The following is a 19,196-nucleotide window of genomic DNA, read 5'->3' as shown; positions in this document are numbered from 1 at the left end:
TCCACACACACACTGCTGTATTCATTAACACAGTGATCCACACACACTCTGCTGTATTCACTAACACAGTGATCCACACACACACTGTTGTATTCACTAACGCAGTGATCCACACACACTACTGTATTCACTAACACAGTGATCCACATACACTGTTGTATTCACTAACACAGTGACCCACACACTGTGTTGTATTCACTAACACAGTGATCCACACACTCTGCTGTATTCACTAACACAGTGATCCACACTCACATTATACTGGATATGGGTTTCAAGGCCAGGAGCTCCAGTGGAGCCTGCGAGTGATGCGAGGCTGTAAGATACTCACAGCCAGGCCGTGAGAAGTCATCGTCAGGGCCAGTGTTCTCAGTGTTTGTGGGACCGTTCCAATGCTCCCAGCCAATGTCCCCTCCACTGTTCTCCCAGCCACAGAAGTCCCCTATCTCATCAAAATCACATCCGCTCACACACTCTGTGGGGTGAAAACATGGATACATGCATTTTAATACGTGGGTAAATTACTGCACATTTAAATTACACACAAGATACAAGCAGAATATATTTTCTGCATTTCCTGGTGAGTCGTAAGTTAGTAAATTATCAATGCAAGGCTATAGTGCAGAATAGCTATGCCACTGGAATTTAAAATCATTCAGTCACAGCTCTGTTGGGCCAGAACATTGTTGCAGTGCCACTTCTAGGATGCGATTCATGAACTGGGAAGAGTTTCTAGCAGTGCACAGTTCTTCCTTCAGTACAATGGAGTATGAATCTTAGCCTGCTCAGTGTTCGCTAACCAATCACAGTTTAGGGGAGGAGCAAGAAGAATTCGCCACAGCATCGTGACATCCGATGGTACAATCTCCACTGAGCCACCAAATCGAGATCCAACAGGCACTGCGTTATTAATCCCGCTACTCGAGCTCGATTCCCGTTCACGACAAACATCAGTGACGAATATCTGAACCAGTTAGAGCTTTTCTAAATCCACTGCTGGATCCGGGCCTTCCCACACCGCGTGGGTTGTGAGGGATTTTTCTTTACCATACTTCGACAGGTCAGTGGATTGAAGGTTGCCATAGGGCCCTATAACCCTATTGCAATCTGTTTGTGTGTGGGAGTCACCCATCCAAGCACTGTCCAGGCTCAAGCCTGCTTAGCAGGCGAAATTTGATGAGCTCGGGAGCTTTCTAGCAGAGACTAGTTGTTCCATAGGACAATCACTGGTGACTTCCCACCAAGTAGGGGTGCTCCGGTCGGTGCTCCAGAGGGATCATGGAGATGGCGTGCTGTACTCTCCGGTTGAAATTTTTACTCCCAGTCTCAAAATGAGACCCCCAACTGAGCCGGAAATCTGTTTCATGGTGTGAATGTTTCATAATTAATGAGTGTAAAATGATAAAACAGAATTTATTTTATCTTACCAAAACAATTTCCCTCAACTACAGAAATGTCATCCAGGCCTATATCACTCAATCTTGATGTTCCTCGAATTCCCTCCAGGATAACCTGCAGATAGAGTAGATATTGAGTCAGACACAGGCGTCCTTCGCATAACGCGTGACATGCATTCCTGAAAAACAACGCGTCGCAGCCGAGAGACAAATTTTTTATGCGGGAGAGCATTAACGAAGAAACCACGTAGGTAAAATATTTTTTTTTATATATCAAATAAATGAAAACAACTAAATTAAATCACGACGTTTCAGGCACAACACAAGCGTCCTTCTTCAGGTGGGGACAACGTAGCGAAAGCTCAACCGCTTAGTGTGTCTAAGAGATGGCTGTGATGAGGAATTATATAGTCGCGGGGGATGGGGGGAGGGGGGGCCATGGTGAGTGTGGGTGGGCTGTGGACTGGGAGCCAACGATGTGAGGCAACGCATGGCGCTCAAACTGAAGCCTTGTGATGCAGGGGGCGGAAGTAGATAAGAAAGCTAAGATTAAGCAGCCTTTTGTTAAACTCTAAAATCAATAGAGATCCGACTAATAGCCTAACTACTAAAACCAACAAGATCATCACTAGTTCGACTTCCCTAATTGAACCAATCAAACGGCTCTCCCTGAAACCCTCGGCTGCGAGACCTCCCCGACTCTATGGGCTTCCCAAGATCCATAAAGAAGGTACCCCACTACGGCCCATCGTGTCCCCGATCAACTCACCTACCTACAAACTAGCCCGTTTTCTATCGGATACTCTGCTTCCCTTCACTGCCAAGACCACCTCAGTAGTACTTAACTCAACTCACTTGGTCTCTCTAGTCAAGGACATTGTACTGTCTCCTGATGATGTCCTCGTCAGCTTTGATTTGGTCTCTCTATTCACCAAGGTTCCAGTGCCTGACACAATAACAATAATTGAAGACTTAGTCCAACATGGACTGAACCCTGATGTCCCTGCGCTGGTTAGGCACTGCCTCACCAACACGTACTTCACCTGGAATGGTACCTTCTACAAACAAAATGAGGGCACCCCTATGGGTTCCCCCTTGTCACCAGTAATAGCCAATGTTTTCATGGAGAAATTTGAAACAGACGCCATCCAGACATCCACTCTGTGTCCTTCCCTGTGGAAGAGATACGTGGATGATACTTTTGTCATTTGGCCACATGTCCTCCCAGTATTAAACCAATTTCTAGACCACATCAACTCCATACACCCATCCATCAAATTCACCATGGAAGTGGAGAAGGATGGCAAGCTACCATTCCTGGATGTTCTGTTTGAGAGGAGGCCCAATTGCTCTTTTGGACATTCTGTCTACAGGGAGGCCACCCACACAGATTCCTACTTGAAGCCTGATTCCCACTACCATCCGGCACAAAATAATTCCCTCATCAAAACACTATTCCATAGGGCCCACTGCATCTCTGACCAACACCACCTGGCCAGTGAATTGGAACATGTACATCTGGTCCTCAAGATAAACGGATACTCGGAAGGTGCTATCCACCAAGCTGTTTCTCCCACCGTGGAGAAACAGCCCCCTGAGACTCCGATCAAAATCATTACGTTGCCATACATAGCAGGCGTTACCAAAAATATTTCCTAAATTCTAAATAAACACAAGATCCAGGTCCGATTCAGTACAGTACACAATATCCGTGATCTGATCCCATCCGTAAAGGATGTCATTCCTGACTTACAGTACCCTGGTGCCTACAAACTGAGTTGCACCTGTGGTGATTGTTATATCGGGGAAACGTAACGACATATTTCTGACCGCATTCGCGAGCACAAGTCGGATTTGAAGCATGGCAGGACGAATTCTTCGGCCGTAGCTGACCACTCTTATAATACTGCTGGTTCTCATGACATTGTGTTCTCCGATACCAAGGTACTCTGCAAGCCTCCTAGATACTACCAAAGATTTGTCCATGATGCCATCCAGATATACAAACATAGACATAACTTCAACCGAGAGGATGGATTCAAATTGAGCAATAATTGGAAGGATGTAATTAACCAAGTTCAACTTTAGCTGCCGTGCAGTTTACTGCTAGACAGCCAGTTTAGATTTATTTTCATAATCATATCCTTATTCCCAGTCTGTTACCCCCAGCTTCACACACTAACATCACCATTACCACACGTTAGTGTTCATCTTGCGCATTTCTAATTTGCCCCCCCCCCCGGCAGCATAACAAAAGGCTGCTTAATCTTAGCTTTCTTATCTACTTCCGCCCCCTGCATCACAAGGCTTCAGTTTGAGCGCCATGCGTTGCCTCCCAGCGCCCTCCCCGTTCCTCACATCGCTGCCTCCCAGTCCACAGCCCGCCCACACACTCACCATGGTCCCCCTCCCTCCATCCCCCGCGACTATATAATTCCTCGTCACAGCCATCTCTTAGACACACTTAAGCGGTTGTGCTTTCGCTACGTTGTCCCCACCTGAAGGACGCTTGTGTTGCGCCCGAAACGTCGTGATTTAATTTAGTTGTTTTCATTTATATTTTTTTCTTTTTTTACCTACGTGACTTTACCGACAAAAAACTAACAATAAGTATTATTTCATTACTTTAGCCCTGGATTTACAAACTATGTATACAAATAATGCTTGATAATAATTTTGACTTAAAACTTTCGTGACTGCAGGAATTCATATTCTTTGGTTCTTTCGGTAAAGTCACGTAGATAGAAAAATATAATAAATAAATAAAACGTAAGATAAAAAAACACTATCTTTTATTTTTTCTATCTATGTCACTTTACCTAAAATAATGTTAACATTACAAAAAATACTTAATAAGAAGTTTAATAACAAATTGTAATACTATTTAAAATATTACTATTTACAAGGCTTACTTAATAATAAGTAACTTCAGAGCTCATTGAACACTTCTGTGGGCTGCTTACAGACGCACGCGCGATGCAGACACAGATGGTAGATCGACGATGGCTACGCCCAGCCCGTGACGCTGGGCACTGCCATGACGCAGTGACGCCATCAAAAATATTTTTGTTTGCTTTGAATTTTTTTAAATGAAACATTTTTTGAAACATGTGATTTCAAAATTGTTTTGTTTTTTACAGAGCACGTAAATGTGAAACAGAAAGCGTACGTGTGAAGTATGTCCCTAAAAATGAATTGCGTAACTGTGAATTTGCACTGTGGGGGGGAGGGGGTCAAGTTACTCGAGAAATGCCTGTACTTTACAGTGAATAGTTTTCAGATAAATTAATAACGAAAAAAATGTACGGTAAAGTTGATTCACAAAGGAATAACTGTATACATTCATGGATGTAAAATTGAAAGAATAACGGATGGTTCTAGTTACTTTTTACTTGTTATGGTGGGCAAAGCATAATTATCTCATCCTTGGTATTGAAGGACCAGGCTGAAAGGATAATTACTGTAATTTGTAACAGTGGAAAATCGTATCAATATTATCATTTATAACAGAACATACATGGGTAAAACTTTTGAGAAAGATATAAAAATCCAAGGTTGTTGGAAAACAATAAGTAAATAGAAATTGAAATATCAGAAACGTATTGAAAGGGAAAGCACAGATATAACTACTGCGAGATGCATTGAGAACAAAGGAAGATTGTAAATTAGCAGAGAGGCAATATCAAAATAACATTTACGTAAGATTTTCGAAGAAAAATGGCCATATTTTTTTTTAAGTGGAAGAATAACGAGCAAAAATAGTTTCGATTTAAAGCTTTCGTGACTGCAGGGATTCATCTTCTTGGTTCTTTCGGTAAAGTCACGTAGAAGGGAAGTAATAAAATAATAAAAATAAAACATAATAAAAGAATTCTCACGACGTTTCGGCCACAACGCAAGCAGCCGTCCTCAGGTGAAGAATGAAACACCACCAAGCTTGGAGCGTATATTAAAGCTGGGTTGGAGGAGGGGAGGTGGGCAGAAGAGCGCCTTGACAAAATAATTTGCTTATCAAGAAGAATTTAGCATATTTATGGGAAATGCGTAGGAGGTGGGTGGGGGGTTTCAAAGTCATATTATGCCCGTGCATTATGCAGGATTAGCAGCATCAAAGGGAGGGGATGGGGGTAGCATTAACAAAGGGAAGGAATGTTAATAGTATGTACCTGCAGTTACTAAACAACCACGTAAAAAAAAACTAAAGTATAAACTACATAGTATCATCAGTATACTAAATATACTCTCCAATAAGCTGAGCTACTAACAGTAAGTAACACATTACAATTCTATGTCGCAAAAAATATAATATGCTTCCAGCTAAACTTTTTTCTCTTACATAACACGGGTCTACCCCGTACTATATACTGCCATAGACAAATACAACATTAAATTATATACTGTATTACTATACACCACTCTATACCTTCGACTATAATATTAACCTAAGTATTATTCTACCCACCCTACTGTATACCACACTGCTGTATATTCACTATACAATTACGATACTGTATATTACCTTATACATTGTATTAAACATTACAATTTTATACTATTTATACAATCTGCTATACACTATACCATTGACCGTCGCGTGAAAGATACTAAGAGGTGTATAGTAATACAGTATGTAATTTAATGTTAGGGTTGTCTATGGCAGTATATAGTACGAGGTAGACCCGTGTGATGTAAGAGAAAAAAGTTTAGATGGAAGCATATTATATTTTTTGCGACGTAGAATTGTAATGTATTACTTACTGTTAGTAGCTCAGCTTATTGGAGAGTATATTTAGTATACTGATGATACTATGTAGTTTATACTTTAGTTTTTTACGTGGTTGTTTAGTAACTGCAGCTACATACTATTAACATCCATTCCCTTTGTTAATGCTACCCCCATCCCCTCCCTTTGATGCTGCTAATTCTGCATAATGCACGGGCATAATATGACTTTGAAACCCCCCGCCCACCTCTTACGCATTTCCCATAAATATGCTAAATTCCTCTTGATATGCAAATTCTTTTGTCAAGGCGCTCTTCTGCCCACCTCCCCCCCTCCAACCCAGCTTAAATATACGCTCCAAGCTTGGTGGTGTTTCATTTTTCACCTGAGGACGGCTGCTTGCGTTGTGGCCGAAACGTCGTGATAATTATTTTATTATGTTTTATTTTTATTATTTTATTACTTCCCTTCTACGTGACTTTACCAAAAGAACCAAGAAGAGCAAAAATAGCTAAAGGAATCAGGCCCTTGGTGTGCATTTCTGGAAAGTATTCGGGGCCACTGACCTGGGTGTCTGGCCTGGCCTGAATGGTGACGGTTCCCTGCAGCCAGGCGCTGCTCTGCTGCCCCTCCGCGCGCCACACGCGTCTCTCTCCGCCGTCCTCCAGCACGTGCACGTTCAGGGTCATAAGTTCATCGCCGTACATGTGGTACCAGAAGCTCAGGCACACGTTCTGGTTGGTGTTGATGCTGGGGCTCAGGAGCCTCACTCCTCCCCCAGCTCCCACGGACGCAGAGTCCAGGTAGAGGTAGAAGGAGGCTGAAACAAACCGGCATCCCATGCCGTCAATTTACACCGATAACAAGCAGCACGAGCAGGGCCGGCCCAGAGGTTGCTAGGGTCCTGGTGCAGATACGCCCTGTGGGAGCCCTCTACTTCCTTATTGACAAAGAACCAGGCCCATTATGGGGGTCCTCTTTTGTATGAGGCCTGGGAAAGACTTCCTATCCGCGATGGCCGGGGAGTATTGGGGAGAACTTCAAGCTCGTCAAAATACAGCAAAAAAATACTTTTATTCCGTTCATGAAAACTCGCTAATTTTAACCCTCTAAAAAAGTGTCGACAGTGGGATTAATTTATCATGCTACGCAGTGCCCCCTCCTGATATTACAGAGCAGCTGTGGCTAGCAGGATGAATTCACCACGAGGTACAGTGTAAATTGAGCTCGGTGGGCTTTACTTGGTAAAATAAAAAAAAGTTTAGTTTATCTTAGATTGTTATTGGCTGAAGGGGTGTCCTTTAATTTATTTACCAATTATAATGCAGTTTTGCTTATTGGTATCATGTCATGAGATGAAGACATTTTCATTTCCAAATGCCACAGAAAGTTGTGCACCACTCTGGTTATACAACAGCTTGTGGGTGACATCGCTAACCTAGAGTACCTTGGTCAATTGCCTCTTAGGCAGTGTATGGGTGCTGCACATTCTCATTCAGCCGAATATTGACAATGTTTGCCACATGATAAAGCAACATTTTGTAACACAGAGTGGAGAATATCCCACTTAAAGTGAAGGAGAATCAAGTAGATGGTGTTTTTTCACAAGTCATGACAGTAGTTGTGCAAATGCCCAGATGTTTCCTTTTGCGACAATAAAGCAAATTCCATGGCGATGTTCTCTTGCTGTTTTGGTCAACACACGAATCTGACCAAGCAAATGTACAATTAGTAGGATTTTATGATGTCGTGTTTTAACTTAAAACAAACACGATATACAATATGCCCATGAGAACGCCTGCAAGGCCCAAGTGTTTCCTAATATTTGATCTGACTAAAAGTGGACTTTGAAAAATTATGTAAAAAGGTTTAACTTTGATATTGAAATTAACTTGAAATAACTTGATTGAAACAAAAGAGACATTGAGTTCAACAACGGGGCACATCCAGGTGTTCTTATCTACGAATCAAAGTTCAGGCTTAGCTGCAAGGTGCACACGGAACGAAGAAACACGCTTGGATAGACGAGATTTATTAAAACGCACTGGGCGGCACATTGTTTAAATGCAATGCAGACGTAATAATGTATGTACGCTAAAAAAGTGCCTCTTATTGTTTAATTTATATATTTACATTACAACTGAAAGGTCCGGTATGCTGAACAGGAGAAGTTAAAGGCTGCAGATAATTCTGTAAAACAGTCAACATGCAACAATATCCGAGGTGCAGACTCAACACGGAGTGCTCGTAACAATATGGTTTTGTCATTTAATTTCGTAAGTTCGTTCCCCCAATGTTATCTCGATTGTACTACTGGCGTCACGTCACGAGACAACGCGTCCATTCATATCTACTGCTGAGCAGTGTGACCCTTCGTATTCGAGCACGGCCCGCAGAAGCGACGATCAAAGAGCTACCTCAGAGATCCCTTCAAGTGACCTTCGGACCAGACACAGTAGAGGACAGCACTTCCCACTTGCTCTGCACGACAATTATCTAGATCTGAAGTTTTCGTGACTGCAATGATCCATACTTTTTTTTCTCTTATAATTAACAAATATTAAAAGTAATTAGAACTATAAAAAATACTTGAAACTTTGTAGTAGAACGAAGCAAAATGGAGAGTACAATTATAACAATAACATATTCTCTTTGGTTCTTTCGGTAAAGTCACGTAGAAAGAAAATAAATTAAATAATAGAATACGACGTTTCGATTGCAACACAAGCAGTCGTCATCGGGTAGAACTAAATTTGAGAGAGAGACAAAACACAGACACGGAAATACACAGACAGACACACAAGCAGAGAGAGACAACACAGAGACACACAGAGAGAGACACACAACATAGACACACAGAGACCCAATGCCTCTGTGTCGTGACCTTAAATAAAGAGAGAGGGGGCAGAGAGAGAAGTGGGTCTGCTGGAGCAGAGAAATTAGCATGTCAATGAGAGAGCTGTGTGGAAATACACCCCGCGGCGGCAGGGGGAGAGAAAAAGTGAATGGGCCTATGAGAGCCTGGTAAATTTTAGAGAGAGAAATAGGCAGTTTGAGAAAACAAACCTAGCAAATTTTTGGAAATGTAATGCAATGCAACGCAGAGAGTCGGCTAACACACAACGCATAGCCTGGTTGATTACGTTCTCCAAAGATTGCTAAATTATAGCTGTGTGGAAATCACATATTCATTCCACAGAATGAAAAGCCCTGGAAGAATCATTAGCATCGAAATGTTTAATAACAATGATTCCAAATTTTTACTACATTTATGCTTCTCCATTCTCCTATGGAGAAGCAAAATGCTCCTTCATGGAATAAATATGGAGAGCATGGATCTCTTCATCCTGTGGAATGGATATTCCATTCAGATCGAGCTCTTCTTCGTCTATGCAATCTGCACTCTCTCAATTTTCTTTGTTCGCGATTACAACCATTAGTTCACGTTGCCGACATGCAGCGACTCTATGTGGCCTGATGCGTTTGGGCGGAATAATAATTGATTCCTGCTTTTGTGTTACAGAGTGGCTGCGCAGCATGCCTAATGACACGAAGTATGTGTGACATTTCTTACAAATCCTATCGCTATGCACGGATTGTATTGACGGATAGTACAAGTCATACAGTATGGTGTCGACCAATAAGGATTTGAAGAGCGAGGAAGGATGTCATCCACTTTCAAACTATGTGCAACAAACAGAGATGGGAATTTATGAGATGCTCCGTCTGTTGTCCGTTCTGGAATTTTAAGACATTCGCTTGTTTGAACAACTTGTAAAGGAGGAGGAAGAAATGTGTCTGTTACCACACTAAAATAGGAGCTTCTTGGTTTCAAACAGCACTTGTCGGTGCATTTTACAATCTGTGTCAAGTATTGGCTTGTTCGTACGTGGACGTCGTACCATTTCTGATCTCTGGACAAGAGGTTTTGTTCCTGGAGCTCAGACTCTGTTGGCTCGATGTATTCAGCCACTGTCGGAAAATGATCGACAATCAACTGTGACCAAATTTCGGCTAGAGTGTTTCCAGCAAACTTAAAATGCTTCTTCTCTAAATCAGCGTCGATGGTAATACCTCTTTAGTTCAAATGACTACTGTAGTGGTCATGTGGTAATATCAATCCAGTAAGTTCCTTACTGAGTGGTGCCATTTTTCTCTCGACCCTATTAAACACTTCCTGGAGCGTTGGTAGCGAGGAATAAAGCGTAGAAATCGTGCTGAAGAAAGTGGTGGACTGCAACCTTCATCACTTTTGGTATCTCGGGTTCTCGTCCGAGCCACTATCCACTATCAACTATCGACACTAAAATTGGTTTGACCAATCGATCAATACCACTCCTTGTAATGACGTCAAACTCTTCGAGAGTAAGCAATTTTTCGAAATCAAACCCATGGCTGAATGCTGTTGATGACGAGTGTTTTCCAGATCTGAATGCTATGTAGGTCGGTCCCGAATAACCAACAGCTTCTCGGTTTCCTGGACCATTAGACTGAATTTGGATTCCGGCATAGACCGAAGGAATTAGCTTGTGTCCTGCGGCCACAACCCAGTCATGGTCATGCTTCTGTACACATCGCTCTGCCTTCTTTCATGCGATGCCGATCCATGCATAGCAGTATCCACAATAGGTTCCAGTAATGAAGGCTGATCTTCCTCAATTTTCGGCCTACCCGGCTTGGCCCTGACGTTCAGAGATGTGCGTAAGTCTGGATTATCTTCAAAAAGAACAGTTAATTTTCTTTTCTTCTCATCTCTTGCTTTATGTGCTCTTTTTAAAATCCTTTATATTAAGTTCACGTGCTTGCTTGCGCGCTTACGACAGTGCAAATCTTTTGGTCGTTTTTTAACCCACTTCCCGTGATCCAATCGAGCTGACATTTTGCACACAGACTCGTTGTGCGTGACAATTAATTTTCGTGAAATTTTTTTTCCAAAATTTTCCACTTTTTAGGAAAAAAATTTAAATCCTTTATATTAAGTTCACTTGCTTGCTTGCTTGCACGCTTACGACCGTGCAAATCTTTCGGTCTTTTTTTAACCCACTTCCCGTGATCCAATCGAGCTGACATTTTGCACACAGACTTGTTGTGCGTGACAATTTATTTTCGTGAAATTTTTTTTCCAAAATGTTACACTTTTTAGGAAAAAAAATTTCACTAACACAATCATATATTTTTCCTAAACACAGAAAATTATTCAAGAAAACAACAAAAATGTACAATATAAACAATCATACAAACACTGAAAACCTTATAATCCTTATATACGACTTTCCTTATATTTAATTTAAAATACCTATGTGATAAAATGTTGTATATATTAATTGAGATTTGAGTTTAAAGTAATGACCAGTCTGAAAATGTTTAATATTTTAAATAGATAGCGTTAAATTCATGAATTCTTTGATTAGCTATTCTATGATTATTTGATTACTATGATTACTCAATTAACTCAAACTGAAACTGATACGAAGTATTTTAAAAAATGAAATGAGCTAGTATGGAGCACCTTTATAGAAACATGTAAAAAACTCAATTTCAATTTAATGCGAAATTTATTTTATTTGTGCGAATGATTAGTTCTTGCACACAATTTATATTTTTTTGCGCATAAAATACTAAATCGTGCACACGATATACTGAATCGTGAGCGGTAATTTTTTGTATTTATTTCCATAAGGGAACTCCGTAGTTAAATCAAAGATCCTATACGGTTAAATTCAGTCACTCATGGTTCATAGTAGGACAATGGCGAAAAGAAGCATGACGCCATTTTCTGGGTACAAAGAACTAAAATTTAATGGGGAATAATTAATCATGGAGGACGCGTTGGCTATTGTTCACTTGCTGAATGACGTATGTACTCCATTATTAATTATCCCTCCATGCTCAAAAATGGCTGTTTGATATCCGACCGCTTCAATGACAGCAGAGACACCAGGAACCTGTGGCGAGGGATGCAGACCATCACGGACTATAAACCCTCTCCGCAGACCTGTGACAGCTCCACCTCTCTGCTGAACCAGCTGAAGGACTTCTTCGCTCGCTTTGAGGCAGACAACAGCACCCCAGCACAGAAGACTCCACCACCTCCCGGTGATCAGGTGCTGACGCTATCCCCAGATAGCGTGAGGAGATCCCTCAGAAGGACGAACCCAAGGAAAGCCCAGGGCCCTGACAACATTCCGGGTCGTGTCCTGAGAGACTGTGCGGAGGAGCTCACAGATGTCTTCACCGACATCTTTAACACCTCGCTGAGACAGGCTGTTGTACCCACGTGCCTCAAAGCTACCACCATCATCCCGGTCCCGAAGAAGTCATCTCCCTCCTGCCACAATGACTACCGCCCGGTCGCACTCACTCCCATCCTTATGAAGTGCTTCGAGCGGCTAGTCCTACAACACATCAAGTCTGTCCTTCCCCCCGCACTGGACCCTTTCCAGTTTGCGTATCGGTCTAACCGCTCAACCGATGACGCCATCTCCGCTACCCTCCACTCAGCTCTCACCCATCTGGAGACTAAAGACTCCTACGTCAGAATGCTGTTCATCGACTTTAGCTCAGCATTCAACACAATCATTCCCCAGCAGCTCATCCACAAACTAGACCACCTGGGGCTCAACACCTCCCTGTGCAACTGGCTATTGGACTTCCTGATAGGGAGACCACAGGCAGTTCGAGTTGGCAGCAACACCTCCAGCACCATCACACTGAACACAGGGGTCCCCCAAGGATGTGTGCTGAGTCCCCTCCTCTTCACTTTGCTGACCCACGACTGCACACCATCATTCAGCTCCAACCTCTTCATTAAGTTTGCGGATGACACAACTGTGGTGGGTGCCATCAAAAACGGTGATGAGACAAACTACAGGAGTGAGGTGAGCAGGCTGGCCACGTGGTGCAAGGACAACAATCTCCACCTGAATGTTGAGAAGACGAAGGAGATTGTCATGGACTTCAGGAGAGTGCACACCCAGCATACTCCGCTAACCATCAACGGTGCTGCAGTGGAGAGGGTGAGATGCACCAAGTTCCTGGGTGTGCACATCTCTGAAGACCCGTCGTGGAGTCACAACACTGCATCACTGGCCAAAAAAGCCCAACAGCGCCTGTATTTTCTCCGCAAACTGAGAAGAGCAGGAGCCCCGCCCCCCATCATGCACACCTTCTACAGAGGCACCGTCGAGAGCATCTTGACGAGCTGCATCACCGTGTGGTACGGCACCTGCACCGTGTCCTGCCGCAAGACTCTGCAGCGCATAGTGAGAGCAGCTGAGAGGATCATTGGTGTCTCTCTCCCGCCTCTTCTGGACATTTATAACACCCGCATCACCAGCAAAGCAATCAAGATTGCAGGTGATCCCACCCTCCCATCTCACAGCCTCTTCAGCCTGCTGCCGTCAGGGAGGAGACTGCGGAGTCTTCCAGCCAGGACCAGCAGGCTCAAAGACAGTTTCTTTCACCAGGCTGTCAGGAGACTCAACTCCCTCCCTGCTCTACCATCACTCCCCCCCTCTGCCCACCCACCTCCCTTTGCCCCCTGACCCCAACCCCCACACACACATTCACTCGTACATCCTGATCTCTGGACTGCACATTGCACTACATCGCACTACCACACTGTTTTAAATATCTTATTTCTTTAAATACTTTATTTAAATAATATTTTACATTTTAAAAATTCTTGACTGTTGTTTATTTTAAGTCTATTACATTTTTGATTATTTATCTTGTGTTGATCGCCGATTGTTTATTGTTTATTTATGTCTGTTAATTGTGATTAATTTTGTAATTGCTTGGTTGCACCGTGGGACCAAGAGAGGACTGTAATTTCATCTGTGTTGTATGTCATGCATGTAACACACTTGACAATAAAGTGACTTTAAGACTTTTTTTTTTTACTTTTCTCTCTATATATGTTATTATCAATGTTATTGTAACATAATAATAGTATTAATAGTAGTACATTTTATAGTGATATTAAAAATGTATATTTAATAAATGTGTGTGATTGAAAATTCTGTCGATTAATATGACAGGAATAATAGTACTTACGTTTTTTTAAATTCTTATTCGAAACTATCAAGCGTGTTTAATATAACGACTGCATTAAAATTTTATTTGCATTTCTTCTTCCTGACGAAGTATTATTCTCTATAAAAGTGTGAAGTAGTTTGACTTCCGGTTCTTATGTTTAACAGTATAATTTCATCTATACTATAAATAAAAGGTGACCTTAATACATTTAAATAATAAAAAAGTTAATAATGAAAATTAGTGTTATAACAATTCAATTTAATTAAGTAGAAGGTGTTGTTTATATTTATTTAAAATTGCGCATTTTACGTGACGTTACATTTCTCAAACCCCCCCTCGTCACACATCGTCACAAATGTCTCACCCTCCCTCCCCCCCCCTAGGTGCGTGACGTAATTTATGGACGGCCCCTAAAGATTTCATTCTCAATGCTGGAATTTGTTGCCAAATTAAGCGTGTTAATTCAATTTTACGTGATGTGATTTTTGTGCACAGTCATTGGTAACCATGCTGAGGTAATCAACTCACTAAGACTTGAGAATCAGGTTCAATCACAGGCAGCGGCCTGGACTCGAACCTCGGGCAGCACCTTAGCGAGCAGTCCTCTCTCAGTGCTCTGACTTCTGAGCCACCTGGACACCAGATTATATTTGATGTTTATCTTCTAAGCAGGCATTTTACAATGCAAGTGCTGCTTGCAGCCGGTGGTGTGGTCCCCAGGTGGGCCAGTGCTGGGGTTGGGGGTTGCTCCCGAGTTCCTGATCCAGTCTCCAGCGTCATCGCCCCATTGAGTCCAGCCGCACATTGGGAGCCCCTCATCATCAAAGGTGCAGCCGAGACGCACATCTGAAAAAAAAACAACGCACACACACAGCACGGAAAATTTGTACGTTTTTTTTAATTCACAGAATCAGGCTTTCCTTTATTGGGCATTGTATAAAGGCAATCAAGCTCAAGAATGTTGCCACTGAGAAATGGGCTGTGCTCTTCAATGTTATTGGTGGGCCATTGATCTGCATAACCAGATCAATGTTCATAGTGCAATGGACTGATCACTGCCCCACCACAATACTGTAATATACGGCAGTGATGAAAAGTTGTAGAAATAATAATATAGCGACTTGACACTGGAAACCAGTACAGCACAAAGCCTCAAACCGATGAGGCGTTTAGGTTATCCCTGACGAACCGCGCACTCCACTGCAAATTCTCACTTGGAAGTGGTGGCGTCGGTGGTGGCGTTGGTGCCGGCGTTGTTGGAGCTTCGGTTCATGAAATAAAGACAATGGGACATTACTCGTCAACCGACGTACCCAACATTCATTCATTAAGAGCACTCTTTAATCTGCTGTGTTATGTATAGTGCTTCATCAATATTAATGCTGCAATGATGAAACATAATAGTTCACTTTTACCGTGCTAAAATTTCACGACCGTGCATTAAAAGTTCGAGTGCAACTCAGGAAGCTCGGAACTTCGCTCAGAGTTCCCCAGAAAGCTCAAGAAGCTCGCCAAAATGTGTGTCTACAGGTGCTTCTTGAAGGTGGAAAAAGACTGGATGCTGCTGCGTATGTGAAGGGGGGTAGAGTTACAGATGGAGGGAGCTGCTGCGGAGTGGGCAAAGACGATCGGTATGCCAGGAGGCCACGCAAAGAGCACGGTGACAGAGGGCCGCGACGTTAAGCTTGAGTCGTGCAGATATGGGGAGCGAGCACGGTGATTTTTAGCAAAACAGAAAAAATCTGTTCCACCGTGCCCGATGCCGAGGGCAGCGCATGGCAGATCGTTTCGTAGTTTTTGTAATTTTAACACGTAGGCTTTTGCGACCAATATCCATAATACAGGTTTTTTTGGGTTAAATCGCATAAATATATCAATGTCTTGTTAAACCCGCCACCACCCGACACAGCCAATTAGTAAGGGTTGTCACATGAACAGAACATGCCAATTCGTTACTAGTACAGCACACCAGTGTGTTGGAGAGCCAAGCCACACCATTTACAATCTGAGTACGACGTCTCGCCAGTACTTAAAACTAGCTTCATGAGGCAACAGTCAGATAAACTTTGCTGTTACCCTACGTACAATCCCTGTCGATGAGATAATTGCTGAAGTGGAATCAGCAGTTAGACATCTCCCACATAATCAAGCTGAGATGACTAGGCATAAGGTTGCCAAAATTATTGAGAACAGTAAAATTGCCAAAAACGAATATTAGCTTCAGTGAAGCAAACGCCTTAAGAAAATTGAGAGCAAATAAAGATATCCATATTCTTGTTGATGATAAGGACCGATTAACTGTTGTGATCCCCGTTAGGATTATCATAATACAATCAAAGATTTACTCGATGAAGGTGAGACCCAACCAAAACCTTAGAACGTAAAACAACGGCAAATATTGCCAAGTTATCAATTCCCAAGGAAGACCAATAGCTGATCAAACCAAGGGCATCAAACCACCAAGACTTTATGGGCTACCAAAGATTCACAAACATGATGTCCCATTAAGACCCATAGTGAGTACAATAGGCTCTGCCATATACAAATAAGCACAATACGTCATGAAACAAATACAGCCATACATCGGTAGGACCTCCTCATTCATTAAAAACTCTGAACATCTCGTAAATAAAATTCAAGATATTAAGGTTAACCCTGATGATATTCTCGTAAGTTTTTACGCGACTTCTCTGTTCACGAGGGTTCCAGTCAACGAGTCAATTATATTACTCGACACTCTGGTAACGAACACAGGTTTAGCCAAAGATATCCCACGACAAGCTGAATACTGTCTAAAGAACACCAACTCTTGTGGAAAGGTGACTTCTATAAACAACCGGAAGGAGCAGAAATGGGATCTCCTTTGTCTCCTGTGATAGCGAATTTGTACATGGAAGATTTTGAAACAAAAGCAATAGCTTCAAGCACACTAAAACCCTCTGCTTGGTTTAAATATGCGAATGACACATTGGTGGTCTGGCCACACGGTAAAGATACACATAACGAATTTATAAATCATCGCAACTCAAAAAACCCATCCATCCAGTTCATCATGGAAGGGAAGCTGACAGAACTCTACCATTTCTGGATATTCTGCTCGGATGGGGTCTAAATGGTAAAATAACACACAGTGTTTACCGAAAAAAAACACACACTGCGCCTATCTGAATGCAGAGTCACACCATCACCCTGCACAGAAATCTGCTCTCATCAAGACGCTCATTCCTCGGGCTAAGAAAGTGTCAGATGGTGATAGTCTGAGAAGTGAAATTAAACACGTTAAAGAAGCGCTGCAATTGACGGTTACAATGATGCACAAATAAGCAGGGCATTGAATGCCAAAACCAAGTCAAATAACATGAGCATTGAAGCTTCCCAAGTAGTTCAGACTTAAAATACCGTACATTGCGGGAGTAACTGATAAACTAGCCAGATATTTGCAAAAACAAAACATCCGAGTCAGATTTGGCACGGTAAATAAAATACAGAAATTAATATCTCATACAAAATATGTATTACCGAAGCTATCAACAGATGGTGTGTACCGGATTGATTGCACTTGTGGCAAATGCTATGTTGGGCAAACAGGACGAATGATCAGCACGAGACTAAAAAAACACCAAATAAATATTAAATACTCCCAAATACAACTGTCACCAGTATCATAACTCGTGTGCCAACAAGGACACTCAATACATTTTAATAATGTTGAAGTTCTGTGCAAAACTAGTTTCTACTGGCCAAGACTAATTAGAGAATCTATCGAAATTGAAAGAAAAACATTTAACTGTTCAGATTGCTACAGACTTAATGCTGCTTGGAAGCATATCATCAAATGATACATTACTCTTTGGCTCTTTCGGTAAAGTCACGTAGAAAATCTAATCAAATAATAATAGAATACGACGTTTCGGACGCAACGCAAGCAACCATCATCAGGTGAAAATGAATGATAAAACACAGACAGGAACAGCATAGGCAGACATATGCAGAGAGAGACACACACAAAGACACACAGAACGAAACAAACACCAAAACAAACAGAAGGACAACGAAACTGTGCCGAAGCCTTCGTTGTCCTTCTGTTTGTCTGTGTGTGTCTCGCTGGTGCAATTTTGGCGACGTATGCAGCAGCACCTGCGGGCAATACAGCTATGCCTTTTCCCCGATTGGCCAAGGAAGCACATGCGTGCGACGCTCTGCATTCTTCTCATTAGCGGCTTGTGCCCTGGCGGCATTTTCCTTCACTGCTGCACGTGCTTCCAACACCCGCTTGAGTGAAACCTGCAGCGGCTCGGGTATGTCCCATCGTTTATTGGAGGCTATATCCAGTTGAGCCTCCCGCCCGTACATAAGAAACAAAGGGACAACCCCTTAGAGGCATGTGGAGCCATCCAATACGCCGCCAAAATCCCTGGAACATGCAGGTCCCAATCCGTTTGTGCCTCATTTACCACTTGACAGAGCATGGATGATGTCGTTCTGTTCAAGCGTTCTACAATCCCATCCGTCTGAGAATGGTATGGGGACGTCTTCATTTGCTTAGTACCCAATGTATCACACTTCGTGCAAAAGCATAGATGAAAAATTTAGACCATGGTCAGTGAGGAGCCGCTCACCATGGCGCAGCTCGCCGTCGTGGTGGCCCAGGTGGGGGTGCGGCCGTGGGATCACCGGCGGCCGCCTGTGCAGGTAAGTCCGAGCTGGGGGAAGGGTCGGCCCACCTGCCGCTGCGCCGGTTGCCCCCTGTCGCGCCGTTCGTCGTGAAGGGGGGCGACTGGCTGGACATTCAGACCCGATTGATGCGGTCTATCAGTCGGTGCACTGGCCCACGGAGGAGGCGCTGCGCGCACTGCCAACGTGCCTTGATGCAAGGGCGTTGCAGGCGTTCTCGGCCATCTCACCGGCGGATAAGGCGACACTGCAGTCGGCCTACCAACAGATGGCCGCAGTGTTCGAGCAGCCATCTAGTACGCGCCTTAAGTTTTCCATGCGCCGGCGGGAGGAGGGGGAGTTGCCCCTAGCATTTCGCTGCTCCC

The 19,196-nt window shown here is 42.9% G+C and overlaps 1 protein-coding gene across 6 annotated transcripts in view; it reads right to left on the bottom strand.

The window, feature by feature from the left end:
• The window catches only part of LOC133357581 (zonadhesin-like), a 159,356-nt gene that overhangs the window by 90,661 nt on the left and 49,499 nt on the right, over positions 1 to 19,196 (bottom strand). For all 6 annotated transcript variants that reach the window (XM_061575575.1, XM_061575569.1, XM_061575572.1 and 3 more), the window contains 5 exons: positions 15,372 to 15,419; positions 14,857 to 15,003; positions 6,687 to 6,940; positions 1,428 to 1,512; positions 332 to 475 (listed from right to left, as the gene is read on the bottom strand). In XM_061575575.1, the coding sequence (XP_061431559.1) occupies positions 332 to 475; positions 1,428 to 1,512; positions 6,687 to 6,940; positions 14,857 to 15,003; positions 15,372 to 15,419 (678 nt within the window). The remainder of the gene's footprint in view (positions 1 to 331; positions 476 to 1,427; positions 1,513 to 6,686; positions 6,941 to 14,856; positions 15,004 to 15,371; positions 15,420 to 19,196) is intronic.

Source organism: Lethenteron reissneri, chromosome 58, assembly GCF_015708825.2.
Source record: "Lethenteron reissneri isolate LAM-NWPU_2019-01 chromosome 58, ASM1570882v1, whole genome shotgun sequence".
Classification (NCBI taxonomy): domain Eukaryota; kingdom Metazoa; phylum Chordata; class Hyperoartia; order Petromyzontiformes; family Petromyzontidae; genus Lethenteron; species Lethenteron reissneri.
This window is presented reverse-complemented; position numbering and strand designations above follow the sequence as displayed.